This window comes from Sylvia atricapilla, chromosome Z (assembly GCF_009819655.1).
Source record: "Sylvia atricapilla isolate bSylAtr1 chromosome Z, bSylAtr1.pri, whole genome shotgun sequence".
In the NCBI taxonomy this organism is placed as follows: Eukaryota; Metazoa; Chordata; class Aves; order Passeriformes; family Sylviidae; genus Sylvia; species Sylvia atricapilla.
Window position 1 is genome coordinate 43,299,789 of NC_089174.1, and position 26,148 is coordinate 43,325,936.

The 26,148-nt window shown below is 44.4% G+C and overlaps 2 protein-coding genes and 1 long non-coding RNA gene across 3 annotated transcripts; 1 reads left to right on the forward strand and 2 right to left on the reverse strand.

Annotated features, from left to right (window-relative positions):
• Positions 1 to 1,918: 1,918 nt before the first annotated feature.
• LOC136374227 (uncharacterized) lies at positions 1,919 to 8,701 on the reverse strand. The gene is made up of 2 exons (XR_010745860.1): positions 7,655 to 8,701; positions 1,919 to 7,176 (listed from the first exon to the last, which is right to left on the reverse strand). It is a non-coding gene; the product is annotated as an uncharacterized lncRNA (long non-coding RNA).
• Positions 8,702 to 12,466: 3,765 nt separating this feature from the next.
• On the reverse strand, positions 12,467 to 14,836 carry LOC136374226 (transcription factor JunD-like). The gene has a single exon (XM_066339514.1). It carries the CDS (start codon positions 14,770 to 14,772, stop codon positions 13,483 to 13,485), a length of 1,290 nt encoding a protein of 429 aa, XP_066195611.1. The 5' UTR covers positions 14,773 to 14,836; the 3' UTR covers positions 12,467 to 13,482.
• Positions 14,837 to 17,777: 2,941 nt separating this feature from the next.
• Positions 17,778 to 25,439, forward strand: THAP1 (THAP domain containing 1). Its single transcript, XM_066339937.1, has 3 exons — positions 17,778 to 18,061; positions 18,420 to 18,615; positions 22,544 to 25,439. Exons 1-3 carry the CDS (start codon positions 17,991 to 17,993, stop codon positions 23,006 to 23,008), a joined length of 732 nt encoding a protein of 243 aa, XP_066196034.1. The 5' UTR covers positions 17,778 to 17,990; the 3' UTR covers positions 23,009 to 25,439.
• Positions 25,440 to 26,148: the final 709 nt, after the last annotated feature.

A 26,148-nucleotide genomic window follows, 5' to 3' on the forward strand; every position in this document is an offset into this window, starting at 1 on the left:
GTTCAAGAGAAAGGGAAAACTTAAAAATTGCTTTAATGGTGCCAACTATAGATGAAATAGAAAGTAACCAGCTCACATCAGGACAAGTGAGAGAAAGTCGCAGTTTTTGTGTGTCACCTGGTATTTCACTGATGGCAACTGAAGCAGCTGCCAGATCTATCTGAATGGCCTATGCCAGAACCTCAGTCACCCTGGCAGAAAGAAAAGAAATAATAGGCTGCTTTGCCTTCCTTAGTCTGGAAGATGTGAAGGGCCCAAGAATAAATTTTGCGTTACTGTTCTATTTTAGAACTGTGGCTTTGTGCAAGGGCCATGTCTGTTTCACTCTTGCAAGGAACCTCAAGACAGAGAGGAAGAAGAAACGGACATTCTCAGAAGGAAAAAGAAAAACTGAACACAATCTTGCAGGTTATTCAACCAGTGCAAAGCACCCACCTTTATTCCACACTCTCTGGATAATAAAGCACCATCAGTCTCAACTATCTCCTTCCTGAGCACTTCTGAAGGCACCATTCTGAGGCACTCAGAATAAGAGGAACACAAAGCCCAAAGGGAACAAGTAGACTGGTTCCTACACCACATATTCAAAACACTTTTCCTATGCTCTTAAGTTGAAGTTGACATAACAAATTAACAGTACCCTCAAATATCTATCAAATCATTAAAGGCACACTCCATTTTGTTGTTCTACTTCCCCTCTGGAATTAATTTGGAAAGCATGAAGATTATTGCAACAGTGCTATAGACTCTCCCATGAAGAAATCTGTCTTTCGTGGAAATTTACAAAGAATGGTCTTCCTAGCATGCATGAAACGCAGCCTGAAGCCATGCACAACACGGAGATTAAAAAGCATTAAACAACTCCCAGAGCACTGAAGGAGGCATGGTTCACATTTAGAAGTCGCAGTAATCCTACACCAAACTGATTATGTGGTCATAAACCTAAGTGCCAACATAAAACATCTCCAACAGCAGCGTGCTTACAGCTTCCTTCCCCTCCCCTCCCCCAGCTTTGTCATGCCTCTGAAATCCTAGCATTCTTTATCTTAAAGCAGAAAAAACATTCCCTCTACTGTTTCTTCAGTGCCAGACCCGGAACCCACGCTCTCTAGAGAAAAGACAGGGTCCAGCTGTGTGCCAGCGCACGAGCTGGCACAGCCAGCTCCACCGGCACTGCCGCGCTTCTCAGCTCTCACTTCAACTTGGCACCCTCGGAGCATTCTTGGTGGGGCTTGGCACTCACTCCGCCCAGCGCCACCGGTTTGAAAGGATGTATCCGGAAGGCAGGGATGCCTTCCCAGGGCACGGGAGCTTTCAGCTGGGGATTCAGGAGCGTTTTCAGCACGTGCGGATGTTTACCGAGTAGCTCTCCTTTGGGAACACGTCAAGATGTATCAATGTCCATAAGAACACTGATCACAGGAAAGAAAAACAAATGCCTTATTTCAACAGATTTACTCCAGACGCGGTTCAGAACAGTTCCATTTGCAAAAACCTTTACTGTGACTCGCTCTGTTGAACCACAGAAGTCAAGGCATGGGTAACTAGAGATCCACCCCACAGCACTGATGACTCCAGTCAGCTTTTCTTAGCAAGGACCTGAAATCTGATATCATCAGAGCTGGACTGTCTCTTCTCCTCTTTTGCTCTTTATAAAAGTTTAATTTCTGAGTTGCAACTGCACTCATATATATATATACACACACACACATATATATATGGAAATTATCCCAAAGAGCAACATTCTTCATTTTTACAAGAAGAAATTCGTCCCTCCTTGCACTTCAGTATGTTGACACAATCAAAGGAAGCATTATATCAAGCATGATTTGAAAGTACTTTTTAAAAAGCCCAAATCACTGTGCCTTAAGCTGACTTTTAAATTTCTTGCTGAAATAATAAAAAACACAGCCAAAAATATGAATATAAAGCAATTTTAATTTTCCTCTATATATTTATATCAAAGAAATAATACTCATGTCCAAGTACTGTACATACAATATCTTCCTTATAAACTCTGTAGTTTAAAACACATGTACAAAATTGCACAATGCAGTTTGCAAAAAATCATAAATACATTTTTGCATGTAAACAATTCCAGCACAAGGATCAATGTTATACATTCCAAAATGTCTAAGTGTCTGCTCACAAACAAAAACAAACAAAAACCCCACTGTGATCTCCATAAAGGTCCTAATGTTACAAATCAATCATTAACAGATTTCTATCTGATGTACTACACACAGGGATACATAAATGAGCACAAGGCAAGTCGCCTTTTAGTCATAAGTACTTAAGACAGAGGCTTGGAATACAATCCTGCTGCCATTAAAACCCATGGTGCCCATCCCACAGTATTTAGTGGTAGCAGCATTGTGTTAATTTTTCCAAGATTGCCACTTGCAGTATGCCTTACTTTCAATTCTCAAACAAGCTGGCTACCACTGAACAGTAGGAATTTTAAAATTATTGTAAACATAGTAATCACTGTTGTATATTCAATAAGTTACAGTATTCTCCTAAACACATCACTAAATTAAAAAAATGTTTTACATTTAATCAGGTGCAAGATGTCCACTAGTATCATCCACTTTGTCTCAGAAATAAGTATTTTGAATATAATACAGTTAGTAAAAGTAATGTAAAAAAAATTACAATGGACATAATCCTCAGTTGTGTATTACGAAGCCCTGTAGCTTGTTTACATTTTAAAAAATCACATCAGAAAAAAGGTCTCAGAAGTGTCCTTTAAATCTCTCCTGACCAAATCCAGCAAATGAGTAGCTACTGAATTTTGTTTCACTATTATCTCCATCTCTGTGCAATGCCCATGCCAGCACACTTGTTTGAAGATTTCCCAAAATCAATTAGGTTTAAAAAGGTCCATAATATCCATACAGAGTTATTTGTTTTGTTGTCTGTTTTGGGCTGCTTTTGTGTAGTTTGTTTGTTTGGTTTTTGTTTGTTTCTTTGTTTCTTTGGGTTTTTTAATCTATTCACATACTGCAATTTTATAAATTTCTACCAGAAGCAGAGGTTTTTAAAGGGTTTTTCAGAGACTTCCTCTCTGCAAGCTAATTTAGTAAGACAGAATACAAAGGTACACATAAACCCAACTTAAAAAAGACCCAAGAAAGGATGTAGGCAGACACCCACCCACCAACTAGGTGCATGTAAGCTGCTGGAAGAGCAAAGCCCAGTTTGAACTACTCTGCTTCCACCTTTCATTTTGGAGAGCTACCCTGAAGAAGAAAGTTTCAGTTCCATGCCTGAAGAATCAGCTTGGACTGAAGAACTGTAGCAAGCTGCAGTTTGCTCACACTTTTGGACAAAAAGAGAGCTTGGAGATGCTGGTGGTGGCACATCAGGGAGGGGATTCTTGCCCTTTACAGGAAATCCCTTATTCTGTTAATCAGCATGAGGCATGAATGCCAGTAAGGACCACAGAACTTGTGTGACACTACCAGCAGCCCCAGCCTCTGACATTGCAAGGTATTGTGATTACAGTAATGCAGATCATTAAGTGTTTTCTGCATAACAGAAACTCAGCAAGAACCAGAAACCACCAAGGGTTTTTAAAGCTGGGTCCTATTGCCCAAGGGCTCTTTTTCATGCAACAGGAATTAGTTCCTCTGTTGAACTTCTAGAAATACATACTGCACAAAGAATGATAAATTTCACCTTTACCTGCCAGCACCTAATTGGAGCTACTCTTTTCTAAGGGGCTCTCTTTTGAGTCATACAAGATAAGCCAACACAAACACCACACAGTGACAGCACATGTGCGGTCCCCCAAACCTCAGAGAGATTTATCAGCGTAGGCAGAAACTGCAGGAACAATAAGCCAACTTTAGATGAGCCACTACAGGAAAGAGAAACTGCCCTGGAAGAATGTGCTACAACTCCACAGATGGAAAAACACAGAAAGCTGAAGAGCTACTTCACCAAAACACTTATTCAGCAATTCAGACCCAGCTGCTGTTCCTGGTAAGATGATGCAGAGGGAATCTAAGATTTACCTTCAGATGTCATAAACTAGAGGTAACCTAACAGATTGAGTTTTAAGGTCAAAGAGGCTCATGGCCCTTCACAGCAGAATATCCCTGCTACTGCCACCTCTTAATCTCTCTACTCTTCTCCCTCTTCTCTCCTTTTGACCTTAAGAAGCCAGTATATCCATTCCTGATCAGGAAGAGTGGGAGTGGTAAAACTCAGTGGCTAAATTTTGGTGTGCAAGAGGCCTATGCAGACTTGCCTATCATTTTCTATTTTAAAGCCAGGAATTGCACAATACTATATTGCAACACTTACTCCCTTCCCTTTGTTCTGTACAAAGTAGCAAAGCACAACTGAAGCAAAATCACTGTTGGGAGTGTTTAGATTGATGGCTCACATGTCAGAACCGCACTAAGCGTCTCTGTAATTACCAGCACTTTGCAACAAAGCAAAACAATTCTCCAACATATACTTGTGTTGGGTTTGATTCTGTGGTGAGGTTTTTTTTTGGGTTTTTTTTTGAGGGGGGGGTGTTGTTTTTTTGGGGTTTTTTTCATAGGGGGTGGATGGGAGAGTTAACAAAGCCCGAATATTTAATCTGTTGCACGAGGAGGAATGCTCAAGGGGCTCGCAAGAACTTGTTTTGCTGCAAGTTGAGCAACACCACACAGCAAAGCCTTGAAATTAGAGCAAATGCTTGAAGCTACAAAGGGCGTAGCTGCCTTTTGGAACTTGTCCTTCATGGGCTGCATTTTATTAGAGACCATTTGCATCACCAGACAGCATGCAAACCTGGGCTTTACTTGATGACATTTCAGTATGGTGGTTGTCATGACTTTAAATAAATAAGGGTAAATGTGAAATCACTAGTCATCAGGCGAAACAGGGAGGGGCACAGTCTCTTCTTTCTAAAGAAGAGACATTTAGAAGACACTTAAGCAGCAATAATAGAACAAAGTAAGTTAAAAAGCATTCTGAAGAGCAATTCTGTCACTTAAACATAAAACAAATATTACCATCAAATACTGTTTCAGAGACAAACATTATTTTTTCCTTGGATTCCATTTTTTTTCTCTTTCCTAGTGCTAATAACTTTGACTAGCATCACTAATTATTTATTACCAGTGGGGAAAGGAATAAAGATGTAAACTTTATTAGACACTACTGGCCTGCCGGGAAAGTGGTTTCATAGCACATGGACACACTGGCCTGCACAGTGATTTCACTTAAAAGGTGCACACAAAGACTGTCAAAAATCACAAGGATTTATAATACCATTTTACTGACTGGCACAAAATTGTTCGGATTGATAAACACATTTGGCAGCATTTTAGGAATCCCTGTTCTGAAGGTGTCTTGCAGACCATAAATAGGTGTCCTAGCTACATATGGCCATAACTTACGTGACATTAGAGATAACAAGAACATTTAACTCCCTAATAGTACTTCCTTGCTATTTCTCCCATGAAGGGAGAAATATATTTCCTCGCTATATCCTCCCATGAAGGATGTTAAAAGACAGAATGGTAAAAGTCGGAAAAATCCAAGAACTCAAACTCTGACTCTACTTGTGAAGAACTGCAAGTTATATATCAGGATCTTCTACTGCTCTCTTTCCATAACTGTTGCTAGGGAAAAAGAAGGAGACTATCCAAAATACACTCTGGAACAGCACACTAACTTTATTTGACACTACTCCATTGCTTGTGTCCTGCATTACAAGAAAATCTGAAGATTTATGAAACAGAGGTGTGGGAAAGATTGTCAAGTTCAGTATGTTATCTTTCAAATTACTCAGCGTGTACAAGAAGACCATCTTTAGTTAGTTAGTTAGTCAGCCAGTCGGTCAGTTAGTTAGTTATTTTAAAACTTAGTTTAAAAGTTAGTTCTTAAAGGTCAATTTTCCATATGTGGCAGGAAGGACACATCCCTTGGGGCTGTGGGAAGCTCTCTGAAGAGGACAAGAAAGTGGTATCAAACAGTTCCTCAGAGTTCAAGCTACTGGTCATGATTTTTCACCTATTCAGTCTATTGTTTAAGAACAGGGATGCAGTGAGAAGCCTGGTTCTCAACTGCTTCAGCTTTCTTCACCTATGACAGAAGTAATACCACAGTTTACAACCACTGACTGTAACTGTTGCAAGACATGCTTCAAGGTACTTATTAGAAAGGTTTTCAAATTTATTCAATTAAATTTTGAGGTAAGAGTAAAACAGGACTCAACCTAAAAAGTAATTGGAAGTGCAAAACCAAAACAGAAACTGCAGCCAAAAATTTTTCTTCCTCCCCCTTGTATGTTACTGACCTCCAGCAAGACAGCTCTCCAGACTGCATGGACTCTGTTCAGGTCATTTACAATTCCACCCCTACTCAGTTCTTAACCAGTAAGTAACAGTAGTAGTAAATCTTATCAGCAGTGTGCTAAATATCAGAATCTTGCAGTGTATTAGTGCACAGTGAACTGGTCATATCTATTATCTCCATGTCAGCAAGGCTTCAAACCAAACCATCACTTCAAAGCATTCCTACAGAAATGGTCATTCTTTAGTCAGAACATTTAGCCAGAACATTTACTCCTTAAACTATTGCAGATCCTGTTTGTTATTAGTACTAGAAATTGAGAGCAAAGCTCAATTTACAGCTAGCTATGCTATGGATAGAGACTTTTTGACAGCAGACAAAAAAGCAAATATCAAATTATTTAGGGTGACTCCTTTAAAACATTATTTATGATAATCACAATTTCATCTTATAGTAAACTACTACACACAAACTGCAGCACTTCAGATAACATTAAGGCTAAATGTGACCTCAAAACAAGTTCTTTTTGTGTTAATTTAGCATTGCAAGGCTTGACAGTCCTCCAATTTGACTGGAAATCGAAAAAATCACCTTGTGATCACACACAGAAATGCAGCTTAGGCTTCTGAAAGAATAAAAGCATAGGAAAAGCCCCATTTTGTACTGTTGCCACTAAAAAAAATCACAGTTCCTTCCTTTGGCCATCCCCTTCTCTAGGCATGCTGGTGTCTATGCACAACACCTCGACACACGTTTGCAGGTATCTGTGCTTCAGAAGAATTAGTTCATAAAGGCTGGATTTGCTGTTTCTTCAGTTAGTCCTCACTGACTTGAGAGGATACTGCCCAAGCAGGACTCCAGCACAAGAACTCATGTCCCCTGCAGACACAAGATCAAGATTCAGAGTTTTTACATCAGAAAGGTGTTTTTGTCAAGACTGCTCAACCAAAAGTGGCATTTCAATACACAGCACTGGTGTGAAGATACAGACTGTAGACTGGTTTCCCTCCTCCCCACCACCGTATCCCCAGTGGGACCCTTCAAAGACAACTACAGCAAGGCATTCTGATTGACCTGTATGAAGCCAACTGTTTCGACATCCAAGCAGAGATCCCGTTTGTGACTATGCTGATGCAGAAAGTAAGCCTTCAGGTATGAAACAATTTAGGAAAAAGTGCTCCCAGACTAAAGCAAACAGCAGAGATCAATGCCCACAGCAAGGCAACAGGATGGTGCCTTGGAAAGCTGCTCTCATTATGATTTATGCGTATAAATTTCTAGACTCTTTTAGCAACACACAAACAACAGCAGGTTCTCCACTGTGCACTCATTGTTGCAGCGTTTCTCAGAAACCTACATTTAGCTTGTCACACATGACCAGTTCATGGAGAAGTTGCTTCTGTCCCGCCTCCAAGCCACTGAGTCGTTATGAAGAGAGAAGTTTCACAGCACAAACAGCTGCAAGACACTTCTAGGATAAAAAGAGACAGACCTCTGAAATAGGATAAAAAGACACAGATCTCTGAGACACTGGAGTGGAGTAATTATGAATTACTAAAACCTCTTGTCTCCCATAATGTATCATAAAGGCCTAAGTCTCCATATATTCAGAATAATTCCACACCTTCATAGTAAAGTTGCACCATATGCAATAAGATTAACAAATTTCTTACGAACTTTAGATTCTGGACTTTTTCACAAGAACATTTATCATTCTTCATCAGATACACTAAACCCTGATGCAACTCCACAATAAGTGACTGTGGTGTGCAAAGGATGAGTTAACATTTGCAGGATTACTAAGCACTGTGAAAGCTTTCGGTCCAAGATCTTTTTCTGCTGATACAGGCCTTGCCAAATACTGAAAGAGGTGAATCCCTGACAGACTTTACTGTCCACTTGTGCTGGAAGATGAGCAGCCACACAGAGAGTACTGATTAAAAGTAGCATCCAACGAGCATCAAAACAGGCTAAAAACTCTTCAACACTCATTCTTACAGTAAAACTTTAAACAAAAAACTGGAAAAATGGAAGTGATTTTGTACAAATCAAGTATGTACACAGGTATGTCATACTCCAATTTGTCTACTTGCTAAACATAGAAACTTGGAGAATCAAGTAAGGAAAGAGCAAAATTATCCAGCAGCAGTTACAGCTGTGTATCTGAATAAGCGAAAATGTAACTCATTGCTTTTCCTTTTTTAATTTGCATTCCAGAAGCAGGACACATAAAATGCATGAAAGAATGATTTATTTTACAAGTAGACGGATTTTCTTCTCTTGCACATGAGTAGCAGATAGAGAAAATTTTTCTCTAAGAAGGTTCTGGATTCAAATAGTTAAGACTCAAGTTATGGCAGCCAAAATGCTATTTTCAGCACAACTAGTAATTCAGATCTGTACTTCAGACACTATCCAACAATATTTTGGGAAGCTTTATATAACTGATCAAAATATATCAATGCCTTATATAACTGATCAAAAATTAGTTGCCAAATAAACTTCCACTTTAACAGCTGCAAACTGCAGAATGCCTGAGGGCTTAACCTGGGGAGGTCTTTCCTTTGTCAAAGGTGAGACAGAGAGTCAATCAGATATTTAAAGGAATGAAGGATGCCTCATGACTCTTTCTTCTGTAAAGACATAAATACAAACCAAGATAACAGAGAACTGTCATAGAACCACCCTTGATCTCAAAACAGTGCATGACAGTAGTGACTACTGACATGGCGTGAAGAGCCCAGATGTGTTATCTACCTTTTTGGAAGACCATCAAAGTCTTATAAAAGAAAACATGACTATCATCACCAAATTGCTCGTCACCATGATCAGGATTTATCATGTCCAAACACCTATGCTTCTCAAAGTATGCAAAGTATTTGCTTTTGGAAAGGCTCTGTAAGCATACTAAATGAGCTCGACCTGGAATCACAGTAAAAGTTTTAAGAACATGTCACCAGCTACCTGGACCTGTCTGGAGACCTTGTGATTCCAATAGACTTCACAATCCTGGAGACCACACCATCAACTTTCTTAGCAATGGCATCATTTGAGTCAGTGTTTTCAGAGTGGCTTCCTTGCACTCACATCAAGCAGTGGCAGATCTGATGAAGGTTCCACCCTCTGCCCAAGGAAGGAGTGGACAGGTCTTCTCTTACTGAAAACATTCCCCCTCCTATTTCCCAAGTCAGAAAAGATCTGACAAAATTTCAAATAAATCAAAACCATATATGAATCTAACTCTTTTGCTGTAGCACCTAAATAAGAAGGCACTTCACATCTAAACCAAGATCTCAGTTCAAGCACATTCAAAAAGTGTTGGACAAAAACCAAAGTGTGCACAGAAGCAAGCATCCAGCAACCAAAACAGACAAAGGACAAGACTATTTAGCCTCCAGAGCAGATTACACCTGGGGCAAAGAAACAAAGAGGGATGTTTATTTGTCAAGGATTCACATCTGGAATGAAAACCAGATTGGAAGGACACGAGTGTGTAAACCTGCAAATCAAGTCACGCAGTGTGAGTCTCTGCAAGGACTAGCAAATAGTGTGCATAAGTATAACAAAGCATGGTAGTTTCAAAGGATGAAGAAAAATACTAAAAATCACTGAGCTAACAGTGAATGTAACTTTTATTTTGGGATTTTAATTTTTTTTGGTTTGCTTCTTTTTTTGGGTTTTGTTTTTGAGGGGTTTTCATTGTTTCTTTTCTTACAGTAACACACAGCCAACTTACTTGGAGTTACTGAAAAGGAGCTACATGGATGCAAATCATATAAACAGTCTGAAATTTTTTTACCCAGTATCTATCTTTTAACATCTCACAGTGACCAAGGTTTTTGGCAGAAAACCAAAACCTAAGCAATACAGACATTTAACAACAGATGGAAGAAAAAAGGCAGACAAAATAGAGAAGCCATATTTAAAGGTTTAGGGACACTGCAGGGGTAAAAGTGAGAGTATTGATACATTTTAGAAGACAGGAACAATCAAGTGTGACAACTGCAGCAGGTAAGTACTCCTGAGTCTATTTATATTGGTTTAAAGTGTTAGGTGCTTAGGCTTTCCACTCAAATATCTGCAAAAAAAAATGCAGCAACCTCTAGCAGAACCAGTCTAAGCAGGAAAAAAAAAAAAAAAAAACAACCACCCAAACACTATTCTCAAATTTTGGTCATATCAGTGTTAAATCCTTTTTCTTAGCCTAAATGCCAGATTTTAAAAAGGCATTTATGAAGGAATCTGACCACTCTACAGAAAATCCATTTCTTTTGGACAACTCCACTACCAGAACGGTAGCCTCTGGCAGAGAACTGGAGCTGCCAGCCTCTCGAGTAATTTCACATCAGTCATCAGGGTATGAGAGCTGGCCTGTCACCACTTCTATTGCTGAACAGATGTCAGCTAGAACAGAAAGCAGGCTACCAAAGAAGTCACCACATGATGTTTTTGAGAGGCTTGGTGCAAGACTGCTCTTGCAGTAAGTTCAAACTCAAGTGAGGTAATGTGGGGTGGTTTTCAGCTTTAACATTACCATGCTGAAAAGGGGGAGCTCATCATAACCCTGCTAGACTATAGCCCAGTAGAGCCTTGTCTATGTCTGGGAAGAGGAACTGCAGTGATTTCCTATGCCTTATGGATCCCCCATGTTGCTTGGATATTGCTAGTTTATTACAACCAGAAATTATGAAGTAAGTAAAGAAGTAGTATTGCACAGCTGCATTTATCATTGTCCTGTGCTCTACCACAAGATCTTTACCTAGCCCTACACTCGTCTACAAAGACAAGGACCAAAATAGGGGTGTTCGCCCATGTAATTTCTTATGATATTTCCAGGCTTCCTTAAAAAAATCCCACGTCATTACATATACAGTAAAGTATCTCACATCTACCAGGCAGCATTACCTCTATCACTAGTGAAAAGTGTTAAGTGTGAGGGGAAAGAAGTTTTTTATCAGTTTCTCCAGACTTGAGGCATCTTTGCAGATGGGTGATGACTACCAAAGTCATCAAAACTGTATTTTTCACCCAGTTATTATATAACAGGCAGTGCTACAGATTGTATGCACTATGGTTCAGCATGCCCCTAAGAAATCTTTAAACCTTTAAGACCAAAATGTTTTTTATCAGCTCATTAGTATTTCTAACAGCAGAACGTACTGTTACAGGCAAACATTTCAACCATCAGAAAAGGCTCTGGTGACATGATCAAACAGTTATACAATGATAAATATGGCTTCTACCTAATTTGCATATGCATTAAGAAAAGAAATATCCTCAGAGCCATCTCAGCTACAGTAACAGTGTAACAACGCATTCTCATGTGATTTTATACATGTGCCAGGAAGGACTATGTACTGACAGGAAAAGCTCATACACTTCATTGCTTGCAGCTCAACTTTCTGAAAAGATAGCACTCACATATCCCCAATAAAAGCATGAAAAACCGTGAGCCTATCCCATTCTTACTGGATTTCAAATCATCAGCTGTAGCCTTCAGAAGAGGTAAGAGATATTTACCAGCTCCTGAGTGGCTTTAACAGATCTGAGCAATTGCTGTACACACAGAGATGTCTATGTCTTCCTGGCTCCTCATATGATTACCCCTTTTCACCAGCTGGCACAGACACATATCCCCACGAAAGATTTGCCTCTGAGCTCAAGCAGAGTTTTTTAGCACAGTTTCAACGAGGGAAGAGGGCCCCACAATGCAGCTGGATCTGCTCAGGAGAAGCCCTGCCTTCCCCCAGCGGCAGGGCCGGCCCGCGGCCCCCGCACAGCGGGGCTTCTGGTGGAGCTGACAGTCACAGCCCAGACCCTTCCCACCGCACCATTGCCACAGGGCTCGGCAGCGCTGCGCTAGCGGCTATGCTCAAAACACATGCGTGCAGCAGAAGCATGGAAGGCAGTGGCACCGAGCAAAGGATCTAAAGCTTTCAAAAACTTAGTGAGGATTATGTCTAATCAGAAGAAATAGTTCCTTTGCTATACTCTTCTACCAGTAAATTCTCAACAAAGAAATAAATCACACCAATTCTTCTCAACCAGAAAAAAGACTTCACATTGTAGCAATGACTCTTTCTGTCTCTGGAGTATTGCGGAAAGTTTCTTTAGAACAAAGTAGACCAAGAAGCAAGATATACAGATTTCTACTGAAAAATAAATCTAGTTCTCCATAATATTTCTGTGATTTATTCAAACAGAATACAGTGGAATTATAACCTTTACAGCTAACCCACTCCAAATCTGAGCCCTTTTCTGTATAGCACTGCATTGTTACTATACTATGGAAAGAGCACACACTACTGGAATGTACACAGTGAAGGAAAAAAAGAAAAGTAAAGCTCTCTTTGCCAAAGTAACCATTTTCTCTACTAACGTGTTATCTAGAAAAATAAGGTCTAGGCAACATCCAAAAAGTGTTCAAGTTTCAATAAATAACTATCAATGCCCCAAGTTTGCACTGGCACAAGAAATATGGAGCATACAGGTTTAGAAAACTATTTTCCTAAGACTGAGTCAGCAATGCATTTCAATCTGCTTAAGATTTACAACAAAAATCACTTCCCTCCAGGGTTTGATTTGAAAATCAAAGCCATGTAAGTGCAAGAGCACCCACACAGCTGTCTTAACTCTCAATGGCAAATTAAAGCTCTAGAGAAAGACAGTATTTTAAAAAAGTTCTTTATCAATACCAAGAAAATATACATAGCCGTATTATGTCTTAAATATATATATACACGCACATCTTTTCAAAAGGTACGATTCTGGCTATTTTTTTTTTTTTTTAGTTTGAAAAGCTTATCCATTGCTATACAGTTCAGTAAAGTGTATTAGGAAACACACGTTTTATATCCCCCATGAAAATAAAGTTGAATCTTTCTGTAAACAGTAATTTTCTTATTTTCGGAAATCTCTACAGACCTCACGTACTTCACTGAAAAATTAATAACCACCTGCCCCAGAACCACCCACGGAGACCCTCGCTGCTGAATGTGACATCGACACAACCCGGGAAACGCTTAGCAACACCCGGCTCCCACAAAAAACACCTTCTCCGGGCGCAAATAAATAATAATAATAATAATTAATAATAATAAAAAAAAATAGCAGAAGGGCGGCAGCAGGCGCGCACCTTGGCCCCGCGGTGCCCCGGGCGGGCTGGGGCCGGCGGGGTGTCTCTCCTCAGCAGGCGCTGCTCTCCGGCGCGGCGGCGGCCGCCTCGGGGGGAGTCTCCCGCGGCTGGGCGGCGGCGTGAGGAGGAGGATGCCCGGCGGCGTTGATGTGGCAGCCAGAGGAGAGGTGGCTGCGGACGCGACCCTGCAGCTGGGTGACCTGGGCGCGGAGGAGGTTGGCGGTGGCGGCCAGCTCGGCGTTCTGCCCCTTGAGCGCCTTCACCTTCTCCTCCAGCCGGGCGATGCGCTCCAGCTTCCGCCGGCGGCACTTGGAGGCGGCGATGCGGTTTCGCAGCCGCTTGCGCTCTGCCTTCAGCCGCTCCTGGCTCTCCGCGTCTAGCGGCGACAGCGACGGCGGCGTCGGCGCGCTGCTACCGCCCTCCCCGCCCGCCGACGGCGGTACCTCGGGCACCGTCTGCGGCTCTTCCAAGGACCGCGCCGGCGGTAGCCGGCCGCTCCCCAGACCCGCCGCCCCGAAGGCCAGGCCCGGCGGCGGCGGGGCGGAGGCGGAGGGGTAGGCGCTGCCCGAGGGGCTCAGCGGCCCCGGGGGGTTGAAGCCGCTTAAGTTGGTGTAGACGGCCGGAGGGTCGGTGGCGGCAGCGGCGGGGGCTCCCGGTGGCCCCGGGCGGGCGGTGCAGCAGGGTCCCGGCGCGGAGAGCGGCGGCGGCGCCGCCAGGAGCTGGTTCTGCTTGTGCAAGTCGGCCAGGGCCTTGACGAAGCCGTCGGCGAAACCCTCCTGTTCCTGCGTCACCGGCTGCCGGTAGAGGAACGGCCCCGCCGCCGCCGCCCCGCCGCTCCCCGCCCCGGGCGCCGTCGGCCCCGGGCTGCCTGCGCCCAGCCCCGCGCCCCCCTGGATCAGCAGCTGCTCCAGGTCGGCGGCTGGCGGCAGCTTCAGCAGCGGCAGCTCCGCAGCGGACCCCAGCGCGGCCTCCGGGCCGCCGCGGGCCGCCGCCGCCCCGCCGCCGCTCCCCGTCTCCGCGGAGCCCGCGGTGGGCGGCGGGGCGGCGGCAGCGGCGGGCGGCGGCGGCAGCAAGCGCAGAGCCGCCGCGCTGCCGCGGGCGCCGGCAGGCGGGCGAAGGGCGAAAGGCCCTGGGAGCGGCGCGGGGGCGGCAGACGGCAGGTCCCGCTTCTTCCCGGCGCCCAGCAGCAGCTTCTGCCCCGCCGCTGCATCGGCTCCAGGTCCGCCGGCGGTACCGAAACCCGCCAGCGGCACGAAGTCGGGTAACAGCTCCAGTCCTTCCTCGGGATAAAACGGCGCCTCCATCTTCACGGCGGATCGCCCGCTACGCCCGCCGCTCATGCTGCCGCCCTCGCCGGCCGGCGGCGGCTCCGGCGCTGGGCGGGCCGGGCTGGGCGGCTGCTCCGCTGGGCCGGCCGCCCTCGGCTGGCAGCGGGGACTGAGCCGCCTCCCGGCGCCGCCGGACCAGCGCCACGCCCCGGGCTCACTGCCCGCCCCGCCGTCGCCTCCTCCCTGCTGCTGCCGCCGGTCCCCCCCCGCCCGCTCCTTCCCCCGCCCGCTGGGCTTGCGCGGAACGCTTCCCGGTGGGGTGTCCGTGGGGAGCCCCTGCTGCCCCACCCCCTCCGAAACTCACCCCGCGACTGCGGTGTGGGAGAGAAGGCAGTGCAGGGTCCTTCGTCCAGGAACGGGGAAGTGTCTTCTGGCCATCACTCCGGCCAGGGCACCGAAGCCCGCCGTTCCTCTGTGCTGGATGAGCACAGGATAGTGCAGGTGTCGAGGACTAATGATCCCCGAAAACACAGTGCTGGGAAGTCTGACGGGGAAGTGCTTGGCCATCAGGAAACATGCCAACTAGTGAAACTAAAAGTCGCTCAGAAGATGGACATGGATTTGATGTGGCCTTTCTTTCCTGGGGGGGAAGAAAAAAAAAGTTAAGGAAAAGGATTTGAAACATCTTAGGCATATTTCCAACATTTTCAAAATTACTGAAACATGAATAGCATTTTTAAGTTTGGGGGTGGTATTTATTTGTTATCGGTTGTATTTATTTGTTATCTTTACTCAAGACAATTGCCTCTGCTCTTCTCCAAGTTTCTGAAATTCTTATGGGATGAGGAAATTTCTTCTCACCCAGTCCTTTATAAATCCCTTTTGCTTCAGGATACCAATGTGATCCTGACAGAGCTGCTGAAAGCTCTCATTTAAGTCTTTAAAATCAGCTTGCTGACTGATAGTCTCAGTGGCTTATCCACACATTCACCTGATCTCCTCATCTGTGATGGACCCCCTCAGTTAGGTGTCACCTTCTGCAACACATTTATGCTTTCATGCTTTCTCTCCTCAGGCATTTCCTTCCTGCATATCAAGACCATGTGCCTCTTCCTCAGAGTCTAGTGAAGCTGCTGAGCTCTGCTCTTAGCCTCACAATCTGTATAGCCATGCTGTGCTTCCCCTGTGCCTAGGTTCATTCCAAAACCAGCAGAGGAGGAGGAGATGAACAGTGGTGTCAAATCCAGGACTTGGACTCGGAATCCCTCTTCGGGTCCATAAGAGAACTGGAGTCTAAGGGCACTGACTAAGGCCTTGATGACCTTGACTCAAGTACTTTGGGGCCCCCAACTCTTGCTGATGGGGCAAGAGGTCCTTTTCAACACAGCACCTTCAGTCCCTGCCTAGTGGTGTCACAGGTGTCGCTCTATGTCCTGGGTGAACCTTGGACCTGTGTTTCCAGTTCTGTTCCTGGCACCATCTCTTGCTGCTCCTGCCTGAATTGCCTGGGTGGACCTTGTACCCAGTTGATCACCTCACCTTGTGTGGGTGTGTCCATTAGTGTCTGACCTGCTCTTCTGCTGAAGGACTCTGTCCAGGCTGGTGAGCCTGGGCTTTGGCTCTGGTCACCCCTAGATCATCTTGCCATGAGACAGCCCAGCTCTTCTGGTCCCTCAGCTGTGGCAGAATTGCTGCCCATAAAACTGGCAGCAGGAGGACTTGAGAGAGACGAAAGTCATCAGGCAAAGGCTGGAGACAGAGGCATTCAGATGGATAGGGAAGGAGCAGCCATGTTTTTCTTGGTGAGGAAGGTAGTGCTAGAAAGAGCTTATTTTGGTTGTCTCTTGGCTGACCTAGTAGGAGAAGGAGCAGAGTGAGCGGTCCTCAGGCAACACTGAGTACTGGAAAAAGCTCATGTGAGTGGCTTTGTGGAAGTACTGCTGAAGCTGCTATACAGGCTGTTTTGTTATATTCCTGGGCAGGCAAATGGCAATGACTGGTACCTTCCATCAGCTGGGCAAAGAGCTGTCTAGGCAGAGAAGCCACAGCCTCCAAGCTAAGGCCCATGAACTTTCTTTTTTTTTCCCCTCACAAATCAAGTGTAGAGGGAGAAAGTAGACTGAAGAGAAAATTACGATCTGTGTGGAGTCAGGTAAAAAGCCATGGAGGTTCATTTGAGTCTAGGGTCATTGCCAGTGAATTTCTAGATATATGCTACACTTGACTGGGGTGACGCTAAAGGTAGATTCCTTTATTGCTACACAAAAACTGTCACTTATGTAGGATGGTTTTACTTGCTGATCAAACACAGAGCTTGAAAGTCCACAGAATAGGAACATGTCGAAACTGCTCCAAATAAACTTATTTGTAACTACAGATCGATTTACTGAAAGATCTATCTGCTGTTTGCTGATGCACCTGCAAACTACGTTTAGGCGAGTGAGACGGAGTTGTTTTTATACGTCCCTAATGCAACTGTGTTACGGCAATGTGGTCTTTGCGTTGTTTTCTTTTCCTTTCCCCCCGCCCCTCCGTTGTTTGTGGCGTGTTGTGGGGTTTTTGTTGTTGCTGTTTTTTTTTTGTTTTCCTCTCCGAAGAGCGCCAGAACCTCCCGCGGGGCTCACAGCGCCAGCTTCTTCCCGTCTCTGTGTCAGCCACGTTGTGTACACCCGACCGCAGCCCTGCCTGCCGGCTGGGGCATTCATCCCCGGCCAGGACTTCGGGCATGGAGCGGTCGGAGTAGCCCCTGACGGGTTCCTCTCGATGCAGGAACGACCGCATCGCAGCCCCGGGCCTCGGGGTTGTACCCGGCGGAACGGCAGGCGCCGCCCTGGTGTGGGTGCGGAGGGGAACGGCGCTCCCCAGATGGTGCAGGAGGGTGTGGGCGGCACCGCCCTGCTGTGGGTGCGGAGGATGCGGGCGGTCCTGCGCAACTGTGGGTGCGGTGTGGGCGGAGCACGACCCCGAAAGGGGGCGGAGCAGGGAAAGGAGGAGGCCGGATTGGAGGACCACGGAACAAGGCCCCGACCCACTCTGCGCGCCGACGCGCCCAACGGGCGGAGCGCGGTGCGCGCCGCTACCGCGAGAAGTTCCGTTGAAGCTAGCGCCGCCATCTTGGAGTTGGGAGAGCCCGCGCGTCTCGTTGCCGTCCCTCTCCGGAGGGCCGTGGGCGTGCGGGGGGGCCGCGGGAGGCGGGGGAAGCATGGGAGCCCGGCAGTGAGTTCGCGGCGCCTCGCCGGCTCGTCTGTCCCCACGGAGTCCGCGCCGCGGAGAGCGCGGGTTTGGGCGGGATGGTGCAGTCCTGTTCCGCCTACCGCTGCCGGAACCGATACGACAAAGAGAAGCCCATCTCCTTCCACAAGTGAGCGCGCACGGGCGGCGGGGCGGGGTCGCGCTAGGGGCGGGGCCAGCGCGGGGCCGCGCGCTCGAGGTCCGCCGGGGAGCCGCGAGGGAGCGTGCGCGGGCGGGCGCCGAGCGACGGGCGGAGAGACAGAGGGGCGTGTCTGTCCGCGGCCGCGGAGGGCGAGGAGCCTGCCCCGCCCCTCCTGGTGTCTCCCTGGGGAAAGCTGAGGGACGGGGCCCGCTAAGCCGCCTGTTCCAGGGCGGGAGCGGGCTGGGACACGCTCCACCTCCCCCCGCCCCCCGCTGAAGGGCAGGGCTCCCGCCAAACCCGCCTCATAAAACTTTCCAGAAAAGCTGAAAGTGCCTCTTACTTGCAGGTTTCCTCTTACAAGACCCGATCTTTGCAAGAAGTGGGAAGCTGCTGTTAAGAGGAAAAACTTCAAGCCGACCAAGTACAGCAGCATTTGCTCAGAACACTTTACCCCCGATTGCTTTAAGAGAGAATGCAATAACAAACTCCTAAAAGAGAATGCTGTGCCCACAATATTTTGTTACACTGAACCCGGTGAAAAGGTAAACCCAAAGCACCATGGCTGCAGGTCCCAGAACGTGTTGTGCGTGTCACTGTTTGCAGCGTGGCAGGGCAGCAAGCAGGGAGAGGATGCAGGCTGGGAAGGATGAAGGCTGGAAGGATGTTGAGCTTGTGTACCTGGGGTCACCAGGAGGGCTGTGGGGACAGAAACAACTCCAACAGCTCTGCTTGTTTTGTGTGAGGCAGTCTGAGGCTTTGGAACACAGAGGGTTGTACAAGCAGACACACTGGCTCTGACCTGCTCACATGTCCATTTAATTCACCAACCACGTGCTGAACTAAATGGAATGGCAGCAAAGTGAGAAGGTATTACCCTGTAGTTAAACTGTTCCAACGCATTTCCTGCATATTCAGAGTCTGAGAGAGCCTTCATTAATGCTTGCAAAATGGCACTTATTCTCTTCCCATGGCTGATGGCTACTGCTAGCATTGAAGACATGGTGGATGTTAACTGTGAAACTTAACTGGTCTCTTTAAGAGGGCGCTGCCCTCTGGCTTTGCAAAGTTAAAGTGAAGGGCAGAATCTTACCTGCACCTGCTATCTGTCTGTCCTGAGAGCACCTCTGTCTTGCCTTAGCCTTGTGTTTCAAAGCCAGCCTGGTCCCTGACTTTTGATGGTAGTCTTCTGTGTGGGGTATTCTTCCCTTCTCTGTGCCACTTGAGCAATTTACTGTGAGATGCAAGTCACTTATGACCTCTTACTTTGGACAAGAATGGAAAAGATTGATTTTTAACTCCTTTAAAGGATATAAAATATTTGATCTCTTATTGCTTTGCCATAGGCAAAGGAGACAGTGGTAGATAAAGAAGGTCTGGGGAGCAAAAGACCTAAATGAGATGAAGTGCACAAAAGCAAACTAAGATTTTTCTTGTTAGTTTTTCTGTTTATATACAATATTGGAGTGCTGCAGAAATAAAAAGGCAACACATTTGAAAAACAAAAAGTGGCTAATAACAGATAAGAGAATATAAACAGAATGTAAACAAGGAGACAGACAAATTCAGGAAAATATGGCTGTGTTTTTTATTTGATTGCACTTCCTTGCTTATCTGTGCAATACATATTTTTTTCATTGTGTGTAAAATACTTGAATTTTTTTTACAGTCTGAAAGCTGAATGAGTGTATAGGGTAGTCTTCAAAAGTACTGTTGGTGCAGCAGGATTAGTAGTGAGCCACATTCCCAGTATTGCTGTCATACCTGGATCTACAAAAACACAGAAGAGTGAGTGCCTTTTAATTCTGAAGGATTTAGTTCTATTCTTATTTGTCTCATGGCACTTTTGAATAAACTGCCACATATCTTCAAGTAACAATGTAATAACAAATAATAATAGTAGTTGTTTTGGAGTTGAATCCACACTGATTTTGAAATACAGGTTTTTAACTTTCGCACTATGTAATTTGGTATGCTTTCTTTTTCTTCACTTAGGTCTTAGGAGAAGTATTTATTGGCTGGAAGAAATCACTGATGATGTCACAGAGATACCAAAGATCTATAATATGTTGTGACAATAATAATTTGTATATAGAGGTAGCATATGCTCTGTAGCTTCAAATTAGAGATCTCTTTGAATTCAGCAGTCCAGCAGTGATCTGATTTTTGCTTTTGTTTCTAGCAAGAATGAGTTTCTTTTTGCAGGCTCTACCTTCACTTTATAGGGGTTTTTTGGTATAAAATTTTGATAGTGACAGCTGATAGGGTCAAGCTCTTTAGAATACTCATATGTGAATTAGATAGGCTAACAGTAGCAGATTTTTGTAACTGAGAAAGACTGGTAGTTGGCTGATTTTGTACTTTCATGTGATCAGTTATATTTGACTGCATATTAAACTTCCCTTTAATGCCAATCACCACTGTCTTTCAATACTAATCATCAAACTGCCTTTTCAGTGACTGTCTGCCAAGCGTTGTAGTTTGTATGAGGGACAGGTAGACACCCATGCATCTATCTTTCTTGCATATTAAGTCAAGGAAATTAATGATATGACCTTAAGATCTGATGAGCTTGATATTTTGGTAGTGAGAACTGTTTGCTGTTCTTAAAATCAATGTTTTCCTGATCCTTAGGCTTTCCTTTGTACTAAGAGTAATGGCAACAGGCGGGTAGGTGAAAATTTTTTCAATGCCTCTTTTACTGAGAATGTTTTAAGCTTTCTTCTTAATAGGCAATATTGCAAGCTCTTTAGTTTCAACAGCGCTTTTTCAATCAACATGTGCACAGAAGCGTTTCTGAATTATACTGGATTCCTTTGAGGAAGAAAGAATCTGATTCTCTGCTCTGGCCTATACTCAAATGGCTTGGGATCTCTGTTGTCTTGATCTGTACAAGTGGACCTATTAAGAGCAGTGTGATAAAACCCTGCAGTGGAGTTGGACCAACTGATATTTTGCTGCTGCCAAAACAGAGAACTGTGCTTCTCCCCTGTCCATTCCTCTGTCAGCTAAGCAGTCCTATTTCTTAACATGACCTGGCAGTGTGAGCTAACAGCCCAGAAAGCCAAATGTGTCCTGGGCTGCATCCAAAGCAGCGTGAGCAGTAGGGGAGGGAGGGGATTCTGCCCCTCTGCTCTGCTCTGCTGAGACCCCACCTGGGAGCCTGCATCCAGCTCTGGGGTCTCAGCACAGGAAGGACATGGAACTGTTGGAGGGAGTCCAGAGAAAGCCAGGAAGATGACCAGAGGGATGGAGCGCCCCTCTTAGAGACACAGTCTGAAAAAGTTGGGGATGTTCAGCCTGGAGAAGAGAAGGTGGTGTGGAGACCTCATAGCAACTTCCAGTATCTAAAGAGGGTCTGCAAGAAGGATGGAAAGGGACTTTTTTTGACAGGCCTTTAACTGCAGGAACACAGGTTTAGGTTAGATATTAAGTAAAAATTGTCCACTGTGAGGGTGGTGAGGCACTGGAACACAGTACACAGGTTGCCCAGAGAAGCTATGAATGCTCCATCCCCACAAGTGTTTAAGGGTTGGATGGGTCTCTGAGCAACCTGGTGTAGTGGAAAGTGTCCCTGCCCATGGCAGAGGGGTGTTGACTCTGGATGATCTTTAGGGTCCCTCCCAACCTAAACCGTTCTATAAATCTGTGATGCTCACTTTTTCCATGTATCAGGGCAGGTGTATGTCATTCTTTTGTTACATTGCTTTGACATTTAATAATGGACAGGAAATTCATGCAGTGATAATGGCACATCAAGTAACTTTCTGTCATTTTAGCAATTATGTTTGAACAAAGAGTAAATACTGAGGATGAGAAGGCTGCTTTGCTGTTGAAGATTTATTTATTTTGGTTCATGATGTCTCTTTTAACCAAACGTTTATGCTGCAGCCCAAAACCAGTAACAGAGTCCCTCCCAGTTGTTGAGAAGACAGGTCTTACTGTATCTATCTCCCTGCTCTGCCAGTCTGTCATCCCACTGAGTACTTGACCCTTACTCTACCTCAGCAGAAGACTGTCCACTTCTGATGTGTTTTTGATTAAGTTAGCTGATAGGTTCAATTACGTAGTGGTATGATGCTGCAGAAAGGAGGAGGGGCAAAGGGGAATGGAATGGCAGCAGTGAGTTACTATGTCATCTGAACTCCATTCTATGGAACTGCAGTCTGTGTTCTAGCTTCTTAGGTAATTATATAGATTTCAAAAATCTAATCTTCAAAAAACCTATTTAGACATCAAGGCCTTGAGTTTCAAAGAGCTCTTAAAATGAAGCTGCTTAAAAATATGTCCAGTTGAGAAGCCAGACAATAGGCAGGCCCAGAAATGTTTCCCAGTTTTGAAAATGGTGTCTTTGAAATTAATTTTATTAATTTAAATCCTGGTTGTTTAGGTTATCCTGGGGCAGTAATAAGGGAGTTGTGTTGTAAACAATGTTAAGCATGAAAATGTACATTTTTTTCTGGTTCTTTCTAGTCTGAAGAATATGCAGAGCAGCCAGAAGATCCACTACCACCTCCTCCACTGCCACCACTGCCACCACCTCCACCACCACCACCACCAGCAGCTCCAGTACTACCACAATCTCCATCAACTCCTTCTTTTCATTTGTCTCAAATAGATGCCAGATTTGTAGATCCAAGTATTGGATTATTGATGCCCCCTCTCCAGACCCCCAGCAATCTTGCTGTTTTTTGCGATCATAACTACACTGTAGAGGATACAGTCCATCAGCGAAAAAGAATTCAACAGCTCGAGGAGCAAGTTGAAAAACTGCGGAAGAAGCTCAAGACAGCGCAACAGCGGTGCCGGCGTCAGGAAAGACAAATTGAGAAACTGAGAGAAATTGTTCAGTTTCAGAAGGAAAAAGACATATTGGCAGGAAAAGGCTATGTGATTCTCCCTAATGACTATTTTGAAGTTGTAGAAGTACCTGCCTAGCAGTCATGAACATCAGTTTCCACTTTGGTAGGCCAAGAAACCTAGTTTAAAAACTAAATTCTTTTAATTCTGTATGTAAGACTTTCCAGAATTCTAAAACAGTAATTAAGCAGTCATACAAATAAGATAATATTTTTTCTTTATTGTCATTTCAGTTTGATACACTTTTAATATATTGAAAATGCAAGCATCTCAGAATTAGAATATGCAATTAATTAACAAAATATTAATTGCTTCCAGAAGGAAAGGATGCAAGATTGAAGACACATGAATTTACTTTTTTTTTACAATGTCTGTCTTATGCTTACAGGGGCTGGGAACTGAATCTGGCTGAGAGTGAAGTTTAGGTGGTTCTACACCTAGTGCTTTGTCAAGACTTTTAATGTTGGCTTTGGTAATTCCCACTAAGTAGTTTTCATTGATTTTAGAGCAGAATTAGGTCAGCTAACATCTGCAAGTGCTGCAGACAGATAGATCAGATGCACATTTCAGTCTGGGAAAACTTCCAACTTCAGTTTGCTATGCATTTGAAGCACTGCAAAAGTCTAATTCCTGGATCCCTTTCGGTGAGGTATGTAAATGAACCTCTTCTTTTGGAGTAGCTATTCACCACATGTATGTTTTGAGGGTGATGATTAGAATTCATTAGCATAGCTAACGAGAGCTGTAGAAGCAGCTTTTGTGTTGAGGGCACTTAAAAATAGTCCTGAAGTGCAGAGCTGAACTGAACATTTATGTTACTGCACTGTTGGCAGGATCAGTAAGACAATGTATTGTTTACAGTGACTGCTTGGAAAAGGACACTGGTGATATACAGTCCCAGTATGGTGTAGGGTCATCTTCTCAAAAACACAGTAACTGGTGGTGTTCTTGGTTTTGAAACTAACTCTTATGTCAACCATGTGAAGCTTCAGGAAATGAAGTAAGTTTGCTCTTTATCCAGAGAGTCAGACATTTATGGCTTTGTAGTATACAGTGGTTTTATTTCTTTCCTTTTTTCACTCCCCAGATGGCATCCACCAAAGGGCAAACAAGGAACTAGACTTTGGAGTTGCTTGGTGCTAGACTGGTTTATAATATATCAAATGCTGCTGCCTCTTCTTCAGCCTTATTAAGACTCTTTCTACTCATAGATTTAGCATGACAAAATAATGCAGCAGTTTGCACTTACTTTCTAATAATTTATTTAGTCAGTGAACTCATTCAAAATGAGAGAAAATGGCTAACCCTAATGTAGGCTTCACAGGTGGAATTCCTGGATATATAAGACATGAGGAAAATTACTTTTCTAAGTCTGTATTGAACTTGTATGCAATGTAGGTTCTGGCTCTGATGTTAAACAAGCCTTGTTCATGAAGGCTTTAAAGCTTCTCTTAATATCGTGTTAGCATGACATTTTGAAATATTTCAAACCAGTCTTGATACTTCTGACCTCACTCATGCCATGTGTCTATTTTCCCTACGATTTCATACACTTAAAATGAACAAAAATGCCAATGCTTCCTTTTGTGTACGTTTATTATACCTAATTAAAAATTTGAAAAGCAAATAATGTGTTAGATTTCTAATTACTCTCTCTTCTCTTTTCCCAGGATTTTTCCAAATTGTCTTAGCATTTTGCATTTTTATTTTCTACTAGTTATCTTGTTTGGATGTTGGGTCCCCAGGCCTTGTTGCTGTTACACTTTGTGTTTAAAATTGGTAAAATTTAGAAGTGACAAGGAAAAGACATTTAAAAAAAACCTCTTGCTATGCTGTTGGCATGTGTGCCAGATAGCAGATTGTGTCTGTTTTCTCTGCAGAGTACCCTCTCCTTACTCTGCAGGAATTTCAAGTGTGACTTCCTGAGGCTCGGTGGATTGCTGCAATACCACACTCCCTGCCACATCCCTTTGCACCCCAACACTTGGTTTTGTACTCCCACTGCTCCCCCTGTTATGTCCTCCAGTTCTGGTGCTGGTTGCGCCCTCCTGTGGTGCACTTCAGCTGGCTAAAGCAGCAGGTTTGGCTTGTAGTGGAGAGGCAGCAGAGAGCCAACAATGCCACACCTGATACAAGTTGAAGATGGGGCCAAAAGTGGGGCATGAGGAGAAATAAATCCTCTCCTCTGGATGCAATGAGCATTATGTCAGCTTCTTCTGAAAATTCCTAATCTGAATGTTCATCATCATTTCCTTCTACCTGGGCCAAGCTTCCCTGTTTCCCCCCCATCTTGTGCTGTTGCTGCTGTATTTGTTGGGCCCTTCCTGTGGGTGTTTTAGCTTCAAAACCTTTCAAGAAAGCAGCCAAACAAAACTAAGTCTGCAAGTTTAATTTGAGGTACACTGATAGATGGCTGATATATGGTTGATGTGTGGAGTCCTAGTGTTTTTAAGCTGTTTGCATTGAAGTTGATTTAGCAGTTGACTCAAATAAATGTTTCTTCTATTGAGGTTGTTGATTATTCCTTGTTTGGACAGTTTCAGAAGCAATATGCTGAAGAGGGAACTGCTCTTCAGTTGTCTTTCTTTCCTCTTACCTGGGGATTTTTCCAAGAGATGCAGCCTATTGTTACAACAGGCTTGAAATTCTCCTGCAGCAGCTATTTTTTTTTTCCTCTCATACAAAAGTCTTGTTAACTCCTGATGTAGTCATGTCTGGGCGAAGTGTGGACTTCAGTAGACTATGAGGGCTCTTAGTACCACAGAGCTCTGAAAGGGGGAGAAAAGACTGATAAACAACTGATTGTTGTTTAGCAATTGACTTTTTATGCACTGCACACTATTCCTCACTCTTTCACAATCTCTCTTGCTTGGTAGCAGCATAGAAAGAGAAGGTGAAGGCTCTTTGCTACTGGCTAGGCTGGGAGAAGAAATCTAGCTAATAAGCACAATATGTTCCACAAGCATGTGTTAAAATTTCCACTCATTTTGGGATCTGTTACATTCACGCAATCATCTGTTAGAGGTCTGCAACAGTTACTGTTTGCATTGGCCACAACTGGTACCTGCATTAGCGCAAATTTCATAAACATTTCTGAAAAGCTGTGATTGGGAGTTAAAAAGCAGAGGTTGTAATTGTAGGATGGCATGTGGTTGTTGAAGTGTACATAAAGTAGCTGACGTTTGTTTAAATGCACTTTACTGAACCCTGTTTTATAA

Coding starts and splice junctions, on each gene's coding strand:
- LOC136374226 (XM_066339514.1), bottom strand. CDS start 14,772: ATGAGCGGCGGGCGTAGCGGGCGATCCGCCGTGAAGATGGAGGCGCCG.
- THAP1 (XM_066339937.1), top strand. CDS start 17,991: ATGGTGCAGTCCTGTTCCGCCTACCGCTGCCGGAACCGATACGACAAA. Junction 18,062..18,419: donor AAGCCCATCTCCTTCCACAA/GTGAGCGCGCAC, acceptor TCTTACTTGCAG/GTTTCCTCTTACAAGACCCG. Junction 18,616..22,543: donor ACACTGAACCCGGTGAAAAG/GTAAACCCAAAG, acceptor GGTTCTTTCTAG/TCTGAAGAATATGCAGAGCA.